At 38.0% G+C, this 19,424-nt stretch overlaps 2 protein-coding genes across 2 annotated transcripts; one reads left to right on the top strand and one right to left on the bottom strand.

Moving 5' to 3' along the window:
• The first annotated feature begins 52 nt into the window (after positions 1-52).
• Positions 53-3,445, top strand: LOC118262934 (decapping and exoribonuclease protein). Its single transcript, XM_050697800.1, has 4 exons — positions 53-669; positions 889-1,150; positions 1,458-1,596; positions 2,014-3,445. The coding sequence occupies exons 1-4, from the start codon at positions 183-185 to the stop codon at positions 2,272-2,274; spliced, it is 1,149 nt and encodes a 382-aa protein (XP_050553757.1). The 5' UTR covers positions 53-182; the 3' UTR covers positions 2,275-3,445.
• Positions 2,389-19,376, bottom strand: LOC118262931 (uncharacterized). Its single transcript, XM_035574618.2, has 9 exons — positions 18,944-19,376; positions 18,402-18,548; positions 17,760-17,855; positions 16,516-16,632; positions 11,808-11,883; positions 10,565-10,628; positions 10,082-10,195; positions 9,750-9,808; positions 2,389-9,635 (listed from the first exon to the last, which is right to left on the bottom strand). Exons 1-9 carry the CDS (start codon positions 19,228-19,230, stop codon positions 6,429-6,431), a joined length of 4,167 nt encoding a protein of 1,388 aa, XP_035430511.2. The 5' UTR covers positions 19,231-19,376; the 3' UTR covers positions 2,389-6,428.
• Positions 19,377-19,424: the final 48 nt, after the last annotated feature.

Below are 19,424 nucleotides of genomic sequence, written 5' to 3'. Positions count from 1 at the left end.
CCTTCCAAATCAGCTGGTTTTGACATAAACGAGTGCTGTCGACAGCTGTCAATCAAACTAAACAGTGTCAAAAAATGTAAACACCACCGTTTCACAAATATTAATGTTTATGAGATTTATCTTGTTATACGTAATAACCAAATATATTTTATATCTATTTATAAATATAGAAGATATTCAATATGCAACCTGAATTACACGTGGATCCAAACATTTATACAAGGCCATTCCCTCGTTTTGATCGTCCCATGATTATTGGTTACATTGGTCTAGAAAATCTCAAGTATGCCCGCCGCATTGGTAATGAAAGAGTTCGTTATGACTTAAATTTGCATTTAGACAAGGCGATACACCGACCACAAGACTTGGATGTTAGACTTAACGACTTACTGAAGTTTTTATTGGCACATGAACACCGCTTGAATTTTCCTATAGAAAATAATTTAGATAAGGCTAAATTCTTTTGCTATCGGGGTCTAATGACTTGTGTGGCTTGTACTCCGTACGAAAATAGGGAACCTTGGAAAATTGTAGCTATTTTATATAAAGGGAATATTTATCTTTGTGCAAGAGATACAGAGGAGAAATTGCACAGGAAACTAAATATGACTGAGAGAGACAAACAATTTACCTCATGGGGCTATAAGTTTGAACAGTTCCTTTTGTCTGGTATGTATCTCAACTATGTTTATAGAAAATTAAATCATCAATCTCCTTAAGATGTATAAAACATGCTTTTATTACTTTAAAATAACTTATACATTTGTACAGTAGCCAAACTTTGTTTATTCTATCTGGACCTCCTGGACCTATGTATAAAGAGCATCATGTGGTATGTTGGATACTACAATAAATATTTTACTTTATGTTTTCAATTAATATTTACAGATGAACCTGACTCTGAACCAAACCCAGATGTTCCAGTGGATGAAAATGAGGAGTTCTCATTAGTCTTTACAACAAATTTGAAGGGTCACACAATAGTGTATGGAGCTGAAATGGATGGAATCAGATGTGACAAGGAGGCTGTTTCAAAGCCTCCTTCAGAATTGGGACCAGAAGCTATAATTAAATATTTATCTACAAAAGAGTTTATTGAACTTAAAACTAATAGGCATATAGAACATCCAAAACAGGAGACTAGCTTTAGGTTTGTGAATAATTTTCAATTGAATATTATTTTTGGAAAAACTTAAATTTAGGTATAATTTGGTAAATACATATTGATCTTATTATGATAATCTGGATTTAGAGAGACTATGGCAAACACCTGTTTTGTAGAAGAGGCCCATTGTCCAGCTCCATGGGTCCTACATACTAATGCTCCATACATGTAAAGAAATCTATACCCAACAATCTTTGTGCATGGAATTTGTTTTTATGAGTGGGTATTTTTTCTAATTTTGTCTTTATTTACCAATACATGTTGTGTTTAATTTCACTAAACTTCATTACAGACGATTTAAAGCAAAGAAGTGGTGGTGTCAGTCATTCCTTGCTGGCATAGACACCATACTGTGTGGATACAGGAACGATGATGGAATTGTAGAAGAATTGAAAACCTGGAAAATTCGAGATTTAGCAAAAATGTCTCAGGTAAAATTATTTTGGATTTGAACTCTAACAAAGTCACGTTAAAAGTTAATCTACATTGTTAACTACTATTAACCGTATTAACCCTTGGTATGCTGGAATGCAGTTCTACATGAGACACAATGAGTCTCTTATACTGGCAGACAAGAGGTTAACGTTTAGTAAACTGACTGCACGGTTCGCGCGGTGGCTGGGTATCTAGCTGCCGCACAACGTGCAGCGGGTTCGATTCCCGCACGGAGCAACTCGTTGAGTAATTATTTATTTTTTTTCGAGTTTGGGGTGAAAATTATTTATTTTAATTTATCTATGGAAAATTTTTTGTAACTGGCTGTTTAACGTTGACTAGTTTCATTTCGTTGAATTTTTCTTTTTCACCAAATATAAGAGTAAATCACTCACACGTTTTGTTATTTTTAGAGATTTTGGAATCCTAATGTTTGCTTCAATTTCCTGGATACCTTTTTCACATATGTCAAGAGATGTTTAGCAAGAGAGATAAAACACAAACACGGGGAAAAGGCATTAAACAACATTCATCAACTACCTTTGATGAGCCTAATGTTTGAGTGGAATCCAGGCATGCCAGTCCAGGTAACAGGGAATTATTCGCATCAAGATGACCCTATACTGTGGCCATGGTTCATAGAAAATTATGGCAAAAGTGCAAATAATGAGTAATGGGAAGAGACTTACTAGGTAAGTATATTTTTGTAAAAAAAAAAGTATAGTTAGAATGTAAGTGTTAATTGTTTTGGAAAATTCAGTGTACTTGGTTGTAAAGAAAATATCGGCTACTATCGTACCATTTATTATCACTGCATAGCAAATGGTGTAAATCAACATCCATAAAAGACTAATCAACAACATGGATATCTTCGCTTACAACTAGATATGCTTAATATAGCTAATATGTATTTTATCGTACATCAATAAAAAATATTTAGAAAATAAAAACAATAATTAACAGAACAACCTAGTTGTAATAAAAATAAAATGGTGTCATGTATTAAAACGTTCCAACCAATGATAATGCTGTATTTACATAACAATGATTTATTTTAGCAACAAAATCTTGACATGGACATTGGTACATTTATATAAACATATATATTTTAAAATTTTAACAATTATTCCTAAAAGAAATCATGTTATCAATATTAAAATTATACCATCTTATATGTATTAATTTTAACATTTATATTTTATAATTATTGAATTTTAATAAAGTATACAATATACATTCATTATGATTGAACAAAATATAATACAAAACATTCAATTTATTGTTAATTTAATAAAATCGTTTTACACTTCACTTACAATTTAAACATCTTGTTTTCGTCGTTAGATTTAAACATCAAATACAAATAATAACTATCTACAGGTACACATTAACATTAGAACAGAAATATCTCCTATGTTTAAGAACGTTAAAATTTCGTTAAAACTATTTATAAAGCCACTGATCATTGCAATCTCATTTTGATTTCATTAAAAAAAAATTGTGATTTAATAGAATCCAATTAGCACATTATTACATAAACATAAGGATAAAAATGCTTTGTTATAAGAGTTTGACGCAACGCAATGGCTTCAATGATGATGTATATGTTCGAAAGTTATTATTGTATTGACCCATACTGTAAGTGCGGAACACACCGAAATCACAATTTAACAAGTTTCTCAATTGGTGATGTTCAAATTTTTTTCATATTACAAATATTGATTAGTACCGACGACCTGTCAAAACGTAAGATACACAAACATTGTGTATTAAAATCTCACAGTCAAACAATGTGCACGAATATTGTCAAATTAAATATTTTAATTACAAAATATTTACGATTAAGTTCTTTTTTTTATTTCAAACGAACCATATTAGTCATGTTACAATAATTGATTACTTCCCTATTTTTGTTTATCGAATCTGGTTGATCAAAGATAAGCTTACATTTAACATAGTTTGTATACATTTAATAGAATAAAATTAGTTATATCGGTGTGGGTATTTATAGTGATGTTAGTTCACGTTTACGCGATTACATTTATAATTGAAGGTATGTACATTATTCGCATTCAGGGTGGAGGAGACAGCGTAATGATATTGAAATTCTGTCAGTTATTTTGTTACAGTCCTGTGTAATATATTATTTATTTATTAACTTGTAATTCAACATTTACATAGCTAGCAATATTGTAAGAGATAATGAATAATTTTAGGTAAACCGACGATGAATTTCAACACTGGTGTCTCTTCGACCCTTTCTTTCTATAGATGCGAATCACATCACATCACAACACACCACACTTATAAACACATAATTATAATAATTCTATTTCATAACACATTGTTATATTGAAGTGCACATTTATATCTGACATCAATTCATTAATATTACATGTTTGATGAATGTTAATTTAGATGTCGGCGAGAACCGTACAAAACAATGAGGAATGGAATAACATTGAAAGTATTTACAAAGTGCTTCAACGTCTTAAACTTACGAGAGACGAGCCTTAACAAAATGTACAACTTAATAGTAATTAGGTACTAGTCGATTTTGGTAAGTTGTACCAAATTGGAATAACACTGATCTGATCACTGATGTTACTCGTTGTGTATCTGTTCGTCGAGAAGTGATCATGACAAGTTATCTCTTTGTGTTGAAAATATTCTACAAACTTTAAACAGTCTTCGGTTTCACTTACATATACCTAGGTATATCCCTGTCGAATCAGTGTGTTTTGTACTAGCGTTATAACAAACCAACTACAAAGCTTCAAAAGGACATTTTTACTATAGCATAGCTTTTGTTACTGAGGCACAGGTTCAGGAAATTAATTGAAATACATCAACTTTATGTATTCCACGCGTTATGCAACATTTCTGTGTTGAAACAATACCTATAATACGAAACAACAAAATACACAATAATTTCGCTAGGCCTTCAAGTTTTGAACTTTACATAAAATAGAAGCCGGTCTTTTGGCGCCAATTATCTCCACATTAATTGTACAAGTTGCGCTAATATTTAAGAACGAGTAGTGAGAATGAAGAATATTACAATTAGAAACAAAAGGCGGAAGATAAATTAATAATAACCTATATTATAGACAATGTGATTTTACGATCAACTAACATTAATGTGTAGTAATATTTCCACTGCTCTCGTACCTTTCTATTAGCGAGCATTGTTATTCGACCACAGACGCGCGACCTGCTCGACCGGCCTCGATATAAATGAAACAACAAATAGTACTTTAGTTACACCGTACAAGCTCACTGCAGCCACGTTGGCAGGTTCATCTCTTCGTCCCGCATTTAATGCGATCAATGTAAATTTAGTATATCAGTAAAACTCCTATGTGATAATAAAATATATTAAATCTTTGTGCTAACTTACAATAAATTCATTTTTCATAAACTATATACTATTTTATCATTTTTTTTTTTCTTATGAAAAACCAATTCTAATTTACTAAGCGCGCTTGGCACGCTGCATTGGTCTGGTTAAACACTATAACTACGTACATTAGCTACTGTCACATGATCTTGCTGATGGAACTGTTAGCTAGTATCACTATTGACTGTCTCCACTAATACATATATAAAATAGGTATCAAAACTTCGATGTTTCTTTGTGATTTACAATGAGCGCAGATATTGTCACGAGGCACATACCACCTTCCTTACACTTATGTTACAGTACAAGCATGGTTATTGTAAAATCTGTTAGGAAACACAACTTACTGCATAGACACAAAATATTCAAGATCTAAGTTATATATTAAGATGTTATACTGCAACAACTAACATCAATATACGTCATAATACAAACTTCAAACTACAGCTCATTAAAAATGTACAAAATCAATTCATGCGCAACATATCTTGCTAGAAATATGAGTCAACTAAAAACACTAGATGAAATATTAATATCTAACATCGATTGAACGTTCAGCTTAACATATTATGTTGAAATCTCAATAGGCTTGATTGGTTACAAGTGGTACATGCCTAATATTGTAATAACGTATACAGTCGGCAAACACTAAAATGATCAATAACTCCCCTATACCTAGCTAGTACATAGTACACATAACAATAATTACGTATCTACCGACAGTGCGTCCTTGTATATATCAGTTTCACATCAGGCTGAACGTGTCGTTTCTTTAGTCTTCTTATACTGATTAAACTTGGATCTTCATATTAAAAATACATTATATATTATGTGGTCCGTAGCATCACACGCTAGCTGCGCATGTCGACAGCTGAGCCGCGGTTCAACGCGCAGTAATCACATTCTAATATATATATAATCAAAGGATTGCAGACAAAGTAATCGTTCGAATTTAATTCCATCAATTGTTTTGTTTGTATAAAATGCCAATGTGTTAGGCTAGGATATCAGCAACATATCTGTAACTTAAAGTTCATAGACTATGTCAGCTTAAATACTTTAATTAATTTTGTCAACAAATTCATTTCCCATATTTTTTGTAGCTTAACGAATAGCCAACCTAATCGAAGCCGTCACAAAAGTAAAAACAATAAAATGTAGAGTTACGCTTTTGCTTACTCTAATAATTGATGTCACATAGCTTTTATAATTATCACAATATTATAGTGCATTGAATATTGACTCAATTTTTGGGAGTGTGCGATCCGAATTTAAACTAGGTATGCACAACTTAGCACTTGCCTTCACTGAAGGCATACAAATACATTGTACTCTGTAGATATCCAATTTATCGGTATCTGTACAAACAAATTCAAACTTATATAATTACTCTACATATATACAAGCGACGATACACGAAACAGCGGACTAGAGATCGACATAGGGAGCGGCGTCCATCTTGTCGAGGTCGGCCAGCAGGGCGGGCGTGAGCGGGTCGCCCAGGATGTCCTCGCGCAGCATGTCGTGCAGCGGCGACGTCAGCGCCTGCTCGCTGTCCACCACCGGCTCGTGCAGCGCGCTCGACCCGCACACCGAGTTCCCGTTTATCAGGAAGTCTCGGTTACTGTAACTGAACACGCTCCTGTCCTCTGCGAACTGGGGAGTGGATGGCACTGACTTGGACGATATCCCGTTCGATACGTTAGAGTAGTTTTCTGCAGCAAACAGTTCTCTGGACCGGCGAGAATCTATTTGCAAGTTGGGCGCGGTGCGTTTGTATGGGAGCGGCGTACTCGGGACCGACCGCGAAGTGTAGTATTTATTTTTTTCTGTAACTAATTCCGATAGGTCAAACTCGATACTATTTGCTCGTTTTAGAAAATCTTCCACGTTGTCAGCGGCGGCGCTGTCGTTGGTGAACGATTGGTTGAACTGGTTGGTTCTTTCGAGCAAATCGTCACCACTCGGTATAATCGAAGTCAATTGTTCATCTGAAAGTATTGGGTGTTCGGGCAGGGGATCACAGCCATTACTCAGAGTGTCATTAGCATTCAGAATACTTGTCGCACTCGAAGTGAGCACGTCGTTGCTGCTATCAATAGCATCGTAGATCTTGTCAAGTGTTTCTCGATTAAGCCCAGCTTTCGAAATGTCACAAGTATCGGCAAGAGATCCGAAGTCACAAAACTCGTTCGGGACCGGAGTGGGTGGGACTGATCCAACTGGCGTATTGTTATAACTCAACAGCCCCATATTTCCCATACCCTGTTTCAAGGGTACCGATTGTGACCGGAATGTGTCGGGGCCTGGTCTGTAAGTCAGTGACTCTTGGAAAAACTGGCTAACCTCACTCGATAACGGATCAGCAGACAGGGGTTGATCTCCATTGACATGATCTCGAAATGGTGTGTTGGGTAAAAAATTCAAACAAAGATTATTGGATCCATTAGACATTCCCGAGGGGCACGTGTACAAGTGATTCTTGTATTGTGTCATTATGTTGGGCGATGGAGGAGCCGAGATCGGTTGGCAATATTTGCCCGGACCACAAACACTGGTTTTGCTCATAAACTTTTGATCATTGGGTATAGCGAACTGTTTAGAGCAGGGGTCCACTACGCCAAGGGACAAAGGATTCCGGCGTTTCCTTCCATTGTGCTTAGGTATGGGCCTCGGACACAATCGCGAGCGTGGTACCGGTGTGTTGCGTGGACTCACGAATGGACTCGCTGCGGTACTGTGCGAAATAGGGGACGTTTGTAAGGAACCACCCATAATAATTTGTTTGTTGACTTTAGTCGGACTTTGACCCCTCTGTCCGAACCCTAGTGGTGATTTGGAATGGAAGTTGCCTGGAGAATGGCAACCATCAGATATAGGCACAAACTCGTACTGTTGCGTCCTAGTGGTTGGGCTCTGAGGCTCATTATGACAATGTCCGTTGTATAGATGTGGGCCACCGATGTTCCCTGTTACTTGATTAGTAGCGTCATTCACATATGACAAAGATGTGCCATTTTGATTCGGAACAGACACAGCCAGCTTGTTAGAGTTCATAGAAGTTTGGTTTGTTAAAGTTGGGCCATTCAAGTCGGGTTCATTAGATACAAGTGGTTTGAAAGCACCTTCTGAAATAGTAGTCTTCATGGGCGCAGGCTCATGACAGTTCTCTTGAGATATTTGTGACTCCTGATTAATTTGCATTGTCTGTGAATTAGACCCACTTTGGTTTTTTAAGTTTTTAGCCAGTAACTCTCTGAGCTGCGATATTTTTTCATTTTTGCCCTGACTATGGTCGTCGTGTGGGTCCTGGCCTTGTTCTAAAAAAGCAGCTGCGTTATCAGACGTGCTCGTGTTGGCTTGGGCTTGCGACTGATTCGCGCGTTGGTGGAAATACTGCAGTAACTCCTCTTCATGCTCTTGGCTGTTACCTTCGTTCAAATAGTCATCTAAATCATGCTTGTCAATGTTGCATATGCTAATCACGCGTTCTCTGTTTAGGATTTCAGAATGTTTCTCTTCGCAAATCATTCCAGTTTTGATATTAATCCCATCTAGACCGCAACACGAATCAGGCGTCACGGTTCGCTCGGGCGATCCCGCCCGATCCGGCGAGGGTCCACTGGCTCGGCCGCTCGATTTCCGTAGTTTATTGCGTAGCATTTCGGACTTAGACGTCGGAGCCTTCACCGACCGTGTGGGACTCGCCGCCTCCTGTTCCTCCCGGGCCAGCGCCGCGGCGGTGCTTTTGGACCGGCTCGTTAAGTTTTTTGGATCCTCTAAAAAAGCAACCTCTGGACGAACGGGGGCATCGGCGGGTGCAGGGGCGGAGCCACAGGCCACGTCGGGCGGCACCAGTGGGGGCGCGGGGGCGCCCGCCACCAGCGGCGGCGCGGGGCCGGCCGGCACGAGCGGGGGCGCGTGCCCGGGCGCCACCAGCGGCGCTTGCAGCTGTCGCGCCGCGGCGAGCTTGCCGCCCAGGATCTCGGCGGCGCGCATCTTCTTCGGCAGGTACTCCGTGCGCGGGAAGTCCTCGGGCACGTGGTGCGAGCGCGCGTCGGGCTGCAGGGAGCGCGGCGAGCCGGCGCGCGTCTCGCTGTGGTAGGTCTCGAGGATGAGCTTCTTGCCGGGCAGCGGCAGGCGCGCCGGCGGCGGCTCGGGCGGGCGGCGGCGCTGCCAGTCCGTGCGCTCGGGCTGCTGCTCGCGCGCGTCGCTGCTGAGGTTGATGGGCAGGTTGTGCGCGCTGTCGGCGGGCCGCGCCAGGTCCGGGCGCGCGAGGTCCGGCCGCGAGAGGTCTGGGCGCGCGAGGTCGGGGCGTGTGAGGTCGCGCGGCGCGTACGACGGCTCGAAGGCGTAGGGGTCGGGCCGGTACTCGTGCAGCGGCAGCGCGGGGTGCGGCGCGGCGGGCACGTGCGGGGGGTGGGCGCGGGGCGGGGCCGCGTAGGCCGGGAGGGGGGGCCGCACGTCGTACACGGGCACGTAGGGCGGCTGGTAGCCGTAGCTCATGTCGGGCGGGAGCGGCTCGCTCTCGTGTTTCATGGGCTGGTGGTGGCCCGCGTACGATGTGGACGGTGGAGATTCTCCGGACACTTCTTGACCCTTGTTCTTTTTAGGTCTTCCAGGAGTTCCCTGCGTCTGTTGATCAAATATAAATAATAGGTTTATTGACTAATCTACATATACTATAACGTTTAATATTTTTATTGGGCACTGATTCAAGGAGTAACGTTAGCATATGGTGGCGCTTACCTGTATTTTCCGTTTTAGATGCTTAATCAATTGTCGGCTTGTTGCGTCCTCGGCGGGTGCTGAAAGGAAAAAATTAAAATATATTTATGCGTAAATAATTGTGTGGTGACAGCAGAGTAGAATAAATTTGTTTTCATCCGTACTCTTCCCGCGAGCATAGTTAAAGCCGATTAAGAGACTACACATTTGAAAGAGTTTAGTTTATTTTAAACTGCGACCTCCGAATTATTATGGCAAACCCCTCTACCCATAGTCCAACAGAAGACTATTACGGGTTGTTGACGAAACACATGAATGGCCGTAAGTATGAGTAGGTAAGGTAGGTGACGTACGGTGTGGCTGTGCGAGTGGGGGCGGGGACGCGCTGGCGGGGCCGGGCGGCGCTAGGGGCGCGCTCGTCGACATCAGGTGCCGAGACAACTCCACTATACTGGCGAACTTCATGCCTGGAACATAACACGAGTACTCCATACACTCAAATCGACCAAATTGCTGTTAAAATTAGTCGAGCATTCTCCTCGAACATAAAAAGATCAAAAAAGTTTTGTTCAAATCAGACACAACAATATTATTTTTCTAAAATTCGATGTGCATAATTTTTATCGCTGAGAACTGATAAAGTAATAAATTGTTATCAAGGTATAGAAAATATACAAAATTGCATAGAATTCAATCTACTTGTATATTGGCAAATTGCAAGATGTTTTCTTACAACATAAAATCGGACAGACAGGCGAATAAACATTCCTCTCTACACTCAAGATCTCGTTTGATTAAAAGAGTACAACATATTCTGTTTGTTACTTCTTACATACCTAGTTTTGTTTCGGCCCAGTCACATACTATCCTTTCAGTTTCCCTAGAAGCCGCAGTTGGTTCCTGAAAGAACAAGATACCATAAATACAATTATTATGTTTGTTCTTTACATAATCACGGGACCATAGGGTCCCGGACCTTTGGAAGGCGTACGAGGGGCCGAAGCCAACTCGCAGAGGCCCGTTGAACAATTTTAATCTAAATGTAATGGGACATCAGCCGGCGATTATCCCTGTATGCACTATGGAAGTACACCAAAGGACAATCCCCGGTTGATGCAGGACTATTGCGAGATATGGTAAAAGGAAATGATAGGGATATGGGTGTGGGTGGCTGTGGAATAGTTAACCGGTTAACTATGGGGACTATGGCCCCTGCCCCTGACCAATATTGAAAAATACGGATAAACAGGCAGGGGGTGACTCGCAAACTCAATAGTGGGCCCCGGAAACGGCCGCTAGCATGTAGCGACAAGGGAAGCAACATCCGTTGAGCTGCTTGAGGAAGGGGGGGCATCCCACGGCTATCAGAGCAATCCCGGAAGTACGGTCAAGACCCCTACCAGCATCTTACTGGGATACGTCCTTCCCCCAAGTGGAGCTGAAGGCAACTCCACTCTTGCGAATCTCCACTCAAACCAGCCGTTTAAGGCAAGAGTGAGGTAGGAGAGGCCACTCCGGATAGTCACGAGTACTAACCGGAGTTAAAAAGTAGGGCCTCTCCCGGGAGTCAGGTCCGTGGGGTCGCCACTGCCCAACAGCTCGCCACAAGCTGCCTTGCGGACAGCTCGCCACAAGCTGCCTTGCGGACCAATTATTATTATTACTATTTTACTACACATTTCATTACATACTAAAATTGTATAGTTTAAGCTAAGATTTGATATGGACTTCTCTAGCAAAAAGTACACAAATTACCAAAGGAGGTAAGATTGAAAGACATGCCCAAATAACAAAACTTAATAATACACTTGTCTACCCACCAGCAAGACCCGGCTTTTCAAAAACGTATACCAGTAGTAAGCTGTCATCTACTATCATAGAGCAATATGTCTATGCTCACTGCTCACATCATCAAATGATACAGTACCAATCATAAAACAAAGCATTCAGTATCAACCCAAGCACCCTACAATTATAATTTCTATGTATGCACACAAGAACACATTACATAATAAATCGCCGTCGCCAATGCACTTCCATTGCCCATATTAATGAAACTGAACTTTGTAACATGTCTACCTTAGATGATTCACCCAAATCTGGCAACTGCGGCACTTCTAGTTTGATCTTTTTCCTCAGTCCTGCATAACAGTATCTGAAACAAAATAATAATTAATTTGTATTTATTTATAATTATTTGACTCATCTCCTCACTCAAAAACAAAGTGTCGACTTTTCAATAATTTATTCAAAATTACAAATTGCGCAGACAAGTATTTTCTCGAATTTCATACGCTATTTGGTCAATGATAAAGGATAGATCGTAAAGAGCATTTTTTACAATATTGTTTGCAAGCTGATGCATTGTCATAAAGAGATACCTAGTGGCTGACACGTGCCGGATATTCATATAATGCATCTATGTATGTGCATGTATTCATGTATGCGGTGTAGGTAAGTAACTATTTATAACTTTAGGACATTCTTTTTTATTCTATAAAGGTTAAAAAGGATCATGCATTCCGCTAAATCTCCGACTATTTGCGTTAAAACCCATAATGTATTTGCAGCTTTAACAAAATAAACAAAGCATTTTTTCACATCGAAAACAATCAAAGAAAAGATGATGTTATATCACTTTTCACAACAATATCCGGTGTCATGGTTATCAGTATGAAGCTAGAAATGTATATCTACAATTTATTATCAGCGGTCCTACGTAATACCTTACATTTGTTTGTTACGTAATTTATTACTGTTTGATTGTCATAATAAAAATAAATAACGCATCGTTGTAATGTTACTCTATTTATCCTGATTTCCACGTGTCTTTGTAGTAAACATCCGATGTTATGTATAAACGGTAGACGTCATGCGTTGATATTAGATGGGGGTCAACGCCTTCTACATTGTTAGGAGCGCACAAGCTTTAATAACTATTCATTAACGTTCGCCACTATTTATAATTACGTAATTACGTTCCTAGGACCTTGAACTTATTTCAAGAAAGTATATACACTATAGGATAACTGCACGTGCAATATTTTGACCATACTTGATTGACTACGCAAATTAGGTAGATTTACATGACGCACATACATTTGACAAAGTCTCTCAGACAGAATAATAATATTTTATTTTTCCAAACGTTTTCCAAAACCGAAGCGATGATTAATTAGTGATCGGTTTGCTTTCTCTAGAATCGGTTTGATGACTAATAATTAATTTAATTTATTATTATTCTCTATTCCCTTTGTTTTCTTTCAAACCATTACGCTTGGGGGATTTTGTATAGGTGGATGGTAGGTAGCTTGTTGCAGAAAATAATGGCCACTTTCCTGTCTGTGAGGAAAATCTCGGAAACCGCGAAATAAACATAAAAGCATCTAAATTATTCAAAGCAAGACCGTAGTATATATCTGTGTAGTGTTCGTGTAGACATTGCCATATAGGGGAACCGTGATCCGGTCGCCGCTCGTTATCAGTTCAAAGTATTAATATTTTACGATAAATGAATAAAACAATTGCTTCAAGTCATTGCTTTTAAAAAGGAACGACTGGAAGCAATGTACTTATCAGTGCGTATCTCATTTCTACGTCATAGATATGCTGTGAAACAAGATTCGTTCGTAATGATAAAAATTGCCAATTATGATGATCACACGACCAATTGGATTGAGAAATAGTATAACACTTTAAATTAATACAAAGTTATGTTTTATTTTATAACACCTTATATGTCCTTATTTTGTAAATTCTTAGTAAAATTAGTATTTATGTTGAAATAATGCCTAGGTATGTGCGGTCAAACGTAGTCATCAGAATATTACGTAGGCGTCTTATTTTTAATTTTTACCATACAGGAAATTATGCATGCAAATTACGCACCGACACATAACGTTTGAATCATTGTGAGTAAATTGATCAACGAATAAAATGAGCCTGGATCTAATCCTCAATGGAAATCAATTAGGTATAAAAATCACAAGTTATACTAAACTAGCTACTGGCAGTTACTACCTATATTGTTATTAGGTACTTATTATAAACTTGGTTTAACCCGCAGTTTGCCCGCGAAACCCAAATACGCAAAAAGAAGATTCGATTGATAAAGCGTAATGACGTAAAAACAATTGCGATATTAGTTCGGATGCATTTTGCACACCAAGGAGGTTAGCTTATAAAAAAAATGTAATTAATATCTATTTTTTTAAATGATTGATGACTGTATTTAATATGCTCATTACTCATGTACATAGAATATGTAATACGCCTCACTAGAGTCGCTTAGACGTCACTTTACAGTACACGTGTATAGATACATTAGTCATTTTCCAGTAGCATATACAATATACCTTATATACATATATAGAGTATACAATAAATCTTTGTGCAATGAAGTGGTAATAATAATTGTTTACGTGATTAATAATTTATTAATTTACTCCCACTTACAACCGGATTGTAGTTATATGTATGAAGTTAGCTACACTATACAATTGTTGAATTAATTTGTTCAAACGACAGATATCTTGCTTAGATGTTGCATCCCAGTTTACGCCAGAAAACAACCTCATAGTGATGTACTATACGATAAAATAAACAGACAAAGTCAAATAAACAATAAGCTGTTGTGTAACATTATAAATTGATTCTTTTTAGAATATTTTTGCTGTCAAATCTGAGTTTAGTTATGTACAAGGTCAAAATGTAATTAGAGAAGAGATATTTGATCTGCCAATATAAGATATTACACTACTAGATTCACGAAACATTTATTTATAGGTATAAGGTATGTATAGGCACTTAAATAAATTGCCGAAACTATGTAGAGACATAGGTACTAGACATGCGGCTACTTATAGTAGATTATTTTTGATTTCGTTAATCTATAATATATTATTACTAACATATACAGCGGTAAAGAGTTTGTTTGTCTAAACGGTATACGAATTAAGTCAGTTAAAAATGGATATTCCACCATTTAAGATGGGAAAATCCTAAGTAGCTTGCTATGACTAGCTACTCGTATAATATGGATTTAATAGTTTCAGTTAACTGGTTCAATAATACTTTTTATGTATCTTGGTAAGATCAGAAAGCATTCCTAATTACCGTAACATGAACATTTTATGTGATTAATCACAATCACTATAACGACTGCCAGGGCCGTATTTAGAAACCCAGAATCCGACTATCCTCTAATATAAAGATTTTAAATATTGATAAATGATAACATAATCTTTTTTCTAAAATTAGAGTACAACAAAATATTTTAGTATTAATTTTTTTGTTCCATTATATAATCTATTTAATTTAAAAGATATATTTAATATAGAGAAGTGAAATACAGCACTGATTGCTACTTTATCAATTAATGATCGAAACTGTGATATCATATTAGCTATCTCGTTACACGCAATACTTATCAAGTACTATAACGAAGGAAATATCGAGTCGATCCGAGGGTATTACCTATGGGTAAGTGCGACCTGGTACTGAAGTTTAGGGGGCTTAGTACGAGTATGTTTTTTGTTTAACGACATCGAAACGTTACCGCATTCGGCGCTCTGATTGGTAGGTTAATTCGTACCGGCCAATCAGTACCCTTAGTATGAGTTTACTTCATCGAAACGAGAGCGCGATCGGCGCTCAGATAGGTCGCTTCCAAAAAAAACAACTAAACAGCGCCGAATTTACTTTAAACGTAAAGCAAACTCGTACTAAAGGTATTGGGCCTCCTGTATTTATTAACATAAAAACGATTCGACATGAAACCTAATGTCTCCATATGAGATACAATGGAGAGTACATTACTAAGAATTAGAGCAAGTAATGAATTTTAAGCAGTTTTTATTGGATCGAACTTTCGGGAACATTTTTGGGTGCCATTTAGGGTTTGTTTATCTAAATAGATGAAACTTTATTTATGTCTTTCATAGAACGGCAATATACTTGCCGCAAAGCTTCTAGATTATTGTCATATTATTATGTTATGACATAATTATGATGATGGTCACAAATAAAAAATCTAATTTTACTTTTCAATCTGAAAGTCGGATTAAGGACTCTACTATTATAACTATGTACTAAACTAATAATTCATTGATTTTTCAAGTTTCAAGTTCAATAAGTTCACTTTTTAAATGATAATTAGATAAAAATATTACGATAAGCAGAGTATTTATGTACATTTATTATGTAGATAGGTACATTAGATGAGTGATATGCATGATCACATTGATAAATAAGATAAGGGAAAATAGATCTACTATACTAATTATTAATACTAAATGATATGAAATTTAGCATATCACTGCTTTTATAAAAAGTTTGTTAGTAAGCAATCATTTCTGAAACATAAATATTTGAAAATGTGCATTAAGATTGTTTTATTAATCCATTACAGCATAGAGTTTATTATAGCACTTATTATGATTTTAATTGATTTAATTATTATTTAATTAGGTAATTATTCACAATATATACAATTTTTTAGCATCCAATTTATGAACGGTTCGCTGTAATGGGTTAAATTCTATTTAAAAATTACATTAATTAATTTCAATGATGTTTAATGGTAAATCCCCATTTTATGAATGTATATTGTATATCTATAGCAGTAGCACGCTAATTCACTTGTTCTAGATTTTCGCGCAAAGTTACAAAATATTACACTAAATCAAAATAATAATTCTTCTTTTGTAATTTGACGCGATTTTTAAGACTTGTTTTATAATGGTTTTGTTAAGTTTCTGTGAGTAAAATATTGTTCAAGGATTGTTACCTGGAGTTGCCGCGAGTTCCTAGGCGTCGCGGCCGCACGGTAGGGTACACCTGCTTCATCACTTTTCCGAAATCAGCGGTAGAGAGGGGCTTCATGTTACTGCTCATACAATGTGCACTGCCAAAGGAAAATATACTTAGTTTCACCATAAATACAGCACATATTTGACTTGAGTTTTGAGATAATGGGATCGCATCTTGGGCCTATGGGAGTTTAGATGGGATTTGTAGTAAGACAAACCAGTTTCCTTTTACTACTAATAAGTAAAATAAACATATGATATACAACTGCTTACATTCATGACTGTGACTTATCTTGTAGTCTGTATTTTATTTAGTGTCTGTTCATGTTTCAAGTTTTCAAATTTCTTATTGATATGTTTCATGAAATGATTGTCAGCAAGAAGTAAGATATACAATCATTTCCTGTGTAGCCGAGGCGTGTGGCACAGGGGTTATATTAAGATTGACGCCTAGACAGGAAATTATAGAATCATTCTAGCAACTATGTCTAGGTGTTTTTAATAGATCTGACCCCAGCTCCCTCAGATGTGTGTTAAAAAAAAACAATTAAGATATAGTGTAAAGCAAGTAGTGTGTTGCAAACATTTTTATAACTTAATTTGACACTTAATCCCCAAAGGGGTTTTTTTTTTTTTTTGAGGGTGGAAAATCATCCAATGACTTTTCTCGCCTTGGGCGAGGCGAGAGGGAGTGTCAGACTCTTACTGACTAAAAACCACCCCGTTCCTTCTCCTGCCTTGCGAGCCGGAGCCCCGGTAAACCCGCTAGGTTGTCCGCAGCTCCGGATTAGGCATCAGCTCTATTGGGCCCCATCTGTGGTGGTCTGATGGCTCTTTGAGCAGCGCGCGGAACGCGACGCGCCGCACGCACTGGTCTGGTTCTGGTCGGGCGGCGAACTACCCTTGCTCGCCGCCCGCAGGCCCGCACTTACGGTGGCCGGAGATCGTCACGCGATCTCCGACGCCCGGAATGTCTCTCTCGACGGCTGAGGCGAGAAGAGGTTCGTTCCCTCACGCGCCCCGCCTCCTCCTTAGCTAGCATGACTGCTTCGCAGAAGGAGGAGACGGCATCCCATCCCCAAAGGGGTAAGCAGAGGTATTACAATACATACATATTGTAACGTTACGTTTTCACCAGTATGTTATGAGTCCCATATTATAACACTTTATTAATAAATATCCTAAAATTGTTAAAGTAATAGAATATGGAAGAAGTACTCACATATATTCATCATATACATCTTGCTTAGGTAATGATACATCTGGGTCAACTTCCAAGTGTGTCTGTATCCATGTTACAGTCTGCTGAAGTTCAGCCCTGGAATATGTGCACACTTACAATATGAACTTGATAACATTTTGTTGTACAAACAATATTATAAATAAATAAAATATATGTGATTAATAATGTAGAATTATTTATTTTGATTTAGAGTGTGCGGTAAATTTTACTTCGCAATTTCGTTAATTTATATTTTTCATTGAGTATAATTATTTATTTGGTCGAATATACAAGTTTAAAAAACAATCTTACTGCTGAACTCAGAGACATTTAATGATTGCTTAAAGTGTTCCTTAGTAAAGATTTTTTCTGAAAATGATTGCTAAGGACAGAGTTAAGTAACCATTAAATGACTCTGAGTATGGCGATTAGTGCATACACATTATGATATCACAATAAATCTATTAGTTTGATAAAATGCAAACACTCTTTGAATATATTGCACATAATAACATAATAGTTTCATGAAAATTCTTACCTAACAATAGACATTGCAAGCATTTCACTGATGTAGATTGAGTCAAGAGTTATTTTAGACTAATAGATTGTTGTTGTTGTTAATTAATGAATGAGTAAACATACCGTGAACCCAACGGATTAATTGGTTGTTTAAGAGGATCATGTTGTGGTACTCCGGTTGGCAATCGGAGGTACAGAAGTAGTCTCTCTGCACCGCTCAGTGCCTCCACAGCTTCCAGTAACTGAGCTACCCTCTGCCGACCCTCTTGACTGTAACAATATGTTTCTTGCAATATGTTCTCATCTCAAACTTTCACTGTATCACTCACACTATCTTAAGCTATGTTTGGTAATAAAAATACCTAAGCAAAATAATAGAACATAACTTCAATATTGTATACTTTAATGATCTATGAAATCACCATTGTATATCCTTTACTTCATTGTATATGACAGGCTGTACTTGATAGCAGTATGCAGCATAGAAAGTGATTGAAATGAAGGGAGTATGTACAGTGTACACCATCACTAACAGCTGGCTTACTGATAACAATGGCTTGTTCCTATCACTGTCAAACAACTTTCCGTGATAAAATATGTGAGGATATATAAACATACAAATTCAGTAGAGTTTGTTTAATCTAGTTTAGAGCGAGTGACGTTACCTGAGGGTGTTCTCGACTATCTGCTGCATGGAAGCTATTTTACTAGAGTCCATGTTGGACTCGCTGCCCCGTGCGGGCTCGCCGCCGGGGGCCGTGGAGCTCGACGATCCCGGAGCGTTGCTTGGAACGGCGACACTTTCTTTATTGTAAGACGCAGTTTGCCTATGTTTTGGATGATTGACATTTTCCCGATGAAGTTTCGCGTCATCCACTAGTTCTCGCTCAGTTTTAACATTTTTTGCACTATCGTCAGTGGCCCAAGGTTGAAATGGACTTGTACTATCCATTCTAACCCAAGCAGGTTATAAAAATAATGATAATTGATTTCATATTGAGACTTTTTCTAATCTGAGTTATAAAATGCGTAACAAAACTCCATTTTCTTGACATTTGATCAGCTGTGCGGTGAGGTGGAGTGAAGGGGGGATGTGGGGTTATCAGAACAAGCCCGAGTGTTGTATCATTAAAAAATTAAATTAAA

The sequence above is a fragment of the Spodoptera frugiperda genome, chromosome 12 (genome assembly GCF_023101765.2).
Source record: "Spodoptera frugiperda isolate SF20-4 chromosome 12, AGI-APGP_CSIRO_Sfru_2.0, whole genome shotgun sequence".
Classification (NCBI taxonomy): Eukaryota; Metazoa; Arthropoda; class Insecta; order Lepidoptera; family Noctuidae; genus Spodoptera; species Spodoptera frugiperda.
Note: the sequence above shows the minus strand (reverse complement) of the source record. Positions and strands in the feature narration are given on the sequence as shown.

Coding starts and splice junctions, on each gene's coding strand:
- LOC118262931 (XM_035574618.2), bottom strand. CDS start 19,230: ATGGATAGTACAAGTCCATTTCAACCTTGGGCCACTGACGATAGTGCA. Junction 11,884..16,515: donor GGAACTCGCGGCAACTCCAG/GTAACAATCCTT, acceptor ATTTTGTTTCAG/ATACTGTTATGCAGGACTGA. Junction 10,629..11,807: donor ATTTGGGTGAATCATCTAAG/GTAGACATGTTA, acceptor TTGTTCTTTCAG/GAACCAACTGCGGCTTCTAG.
- LOC118262934 (XM_050697800.1), top strand. CDS start 183: ATGCAACCTGAATTACACGTGGATCCAAACATTTATACAAGGCCATTC. Junction 670..888: donor TGAACAGTTCCTTTTGTCTG/GTATGTATCTCA, acceptor TAATATTTACAG/ATGAACCTGACTCTGAACCA. Junction 1,151..1,457: donor AAACAGGAGACTAGCTTTAG/GTTTGTGAATAA, acceptor ACTTCATTACAG/ACGATTTAAAGCAAAGAAGT.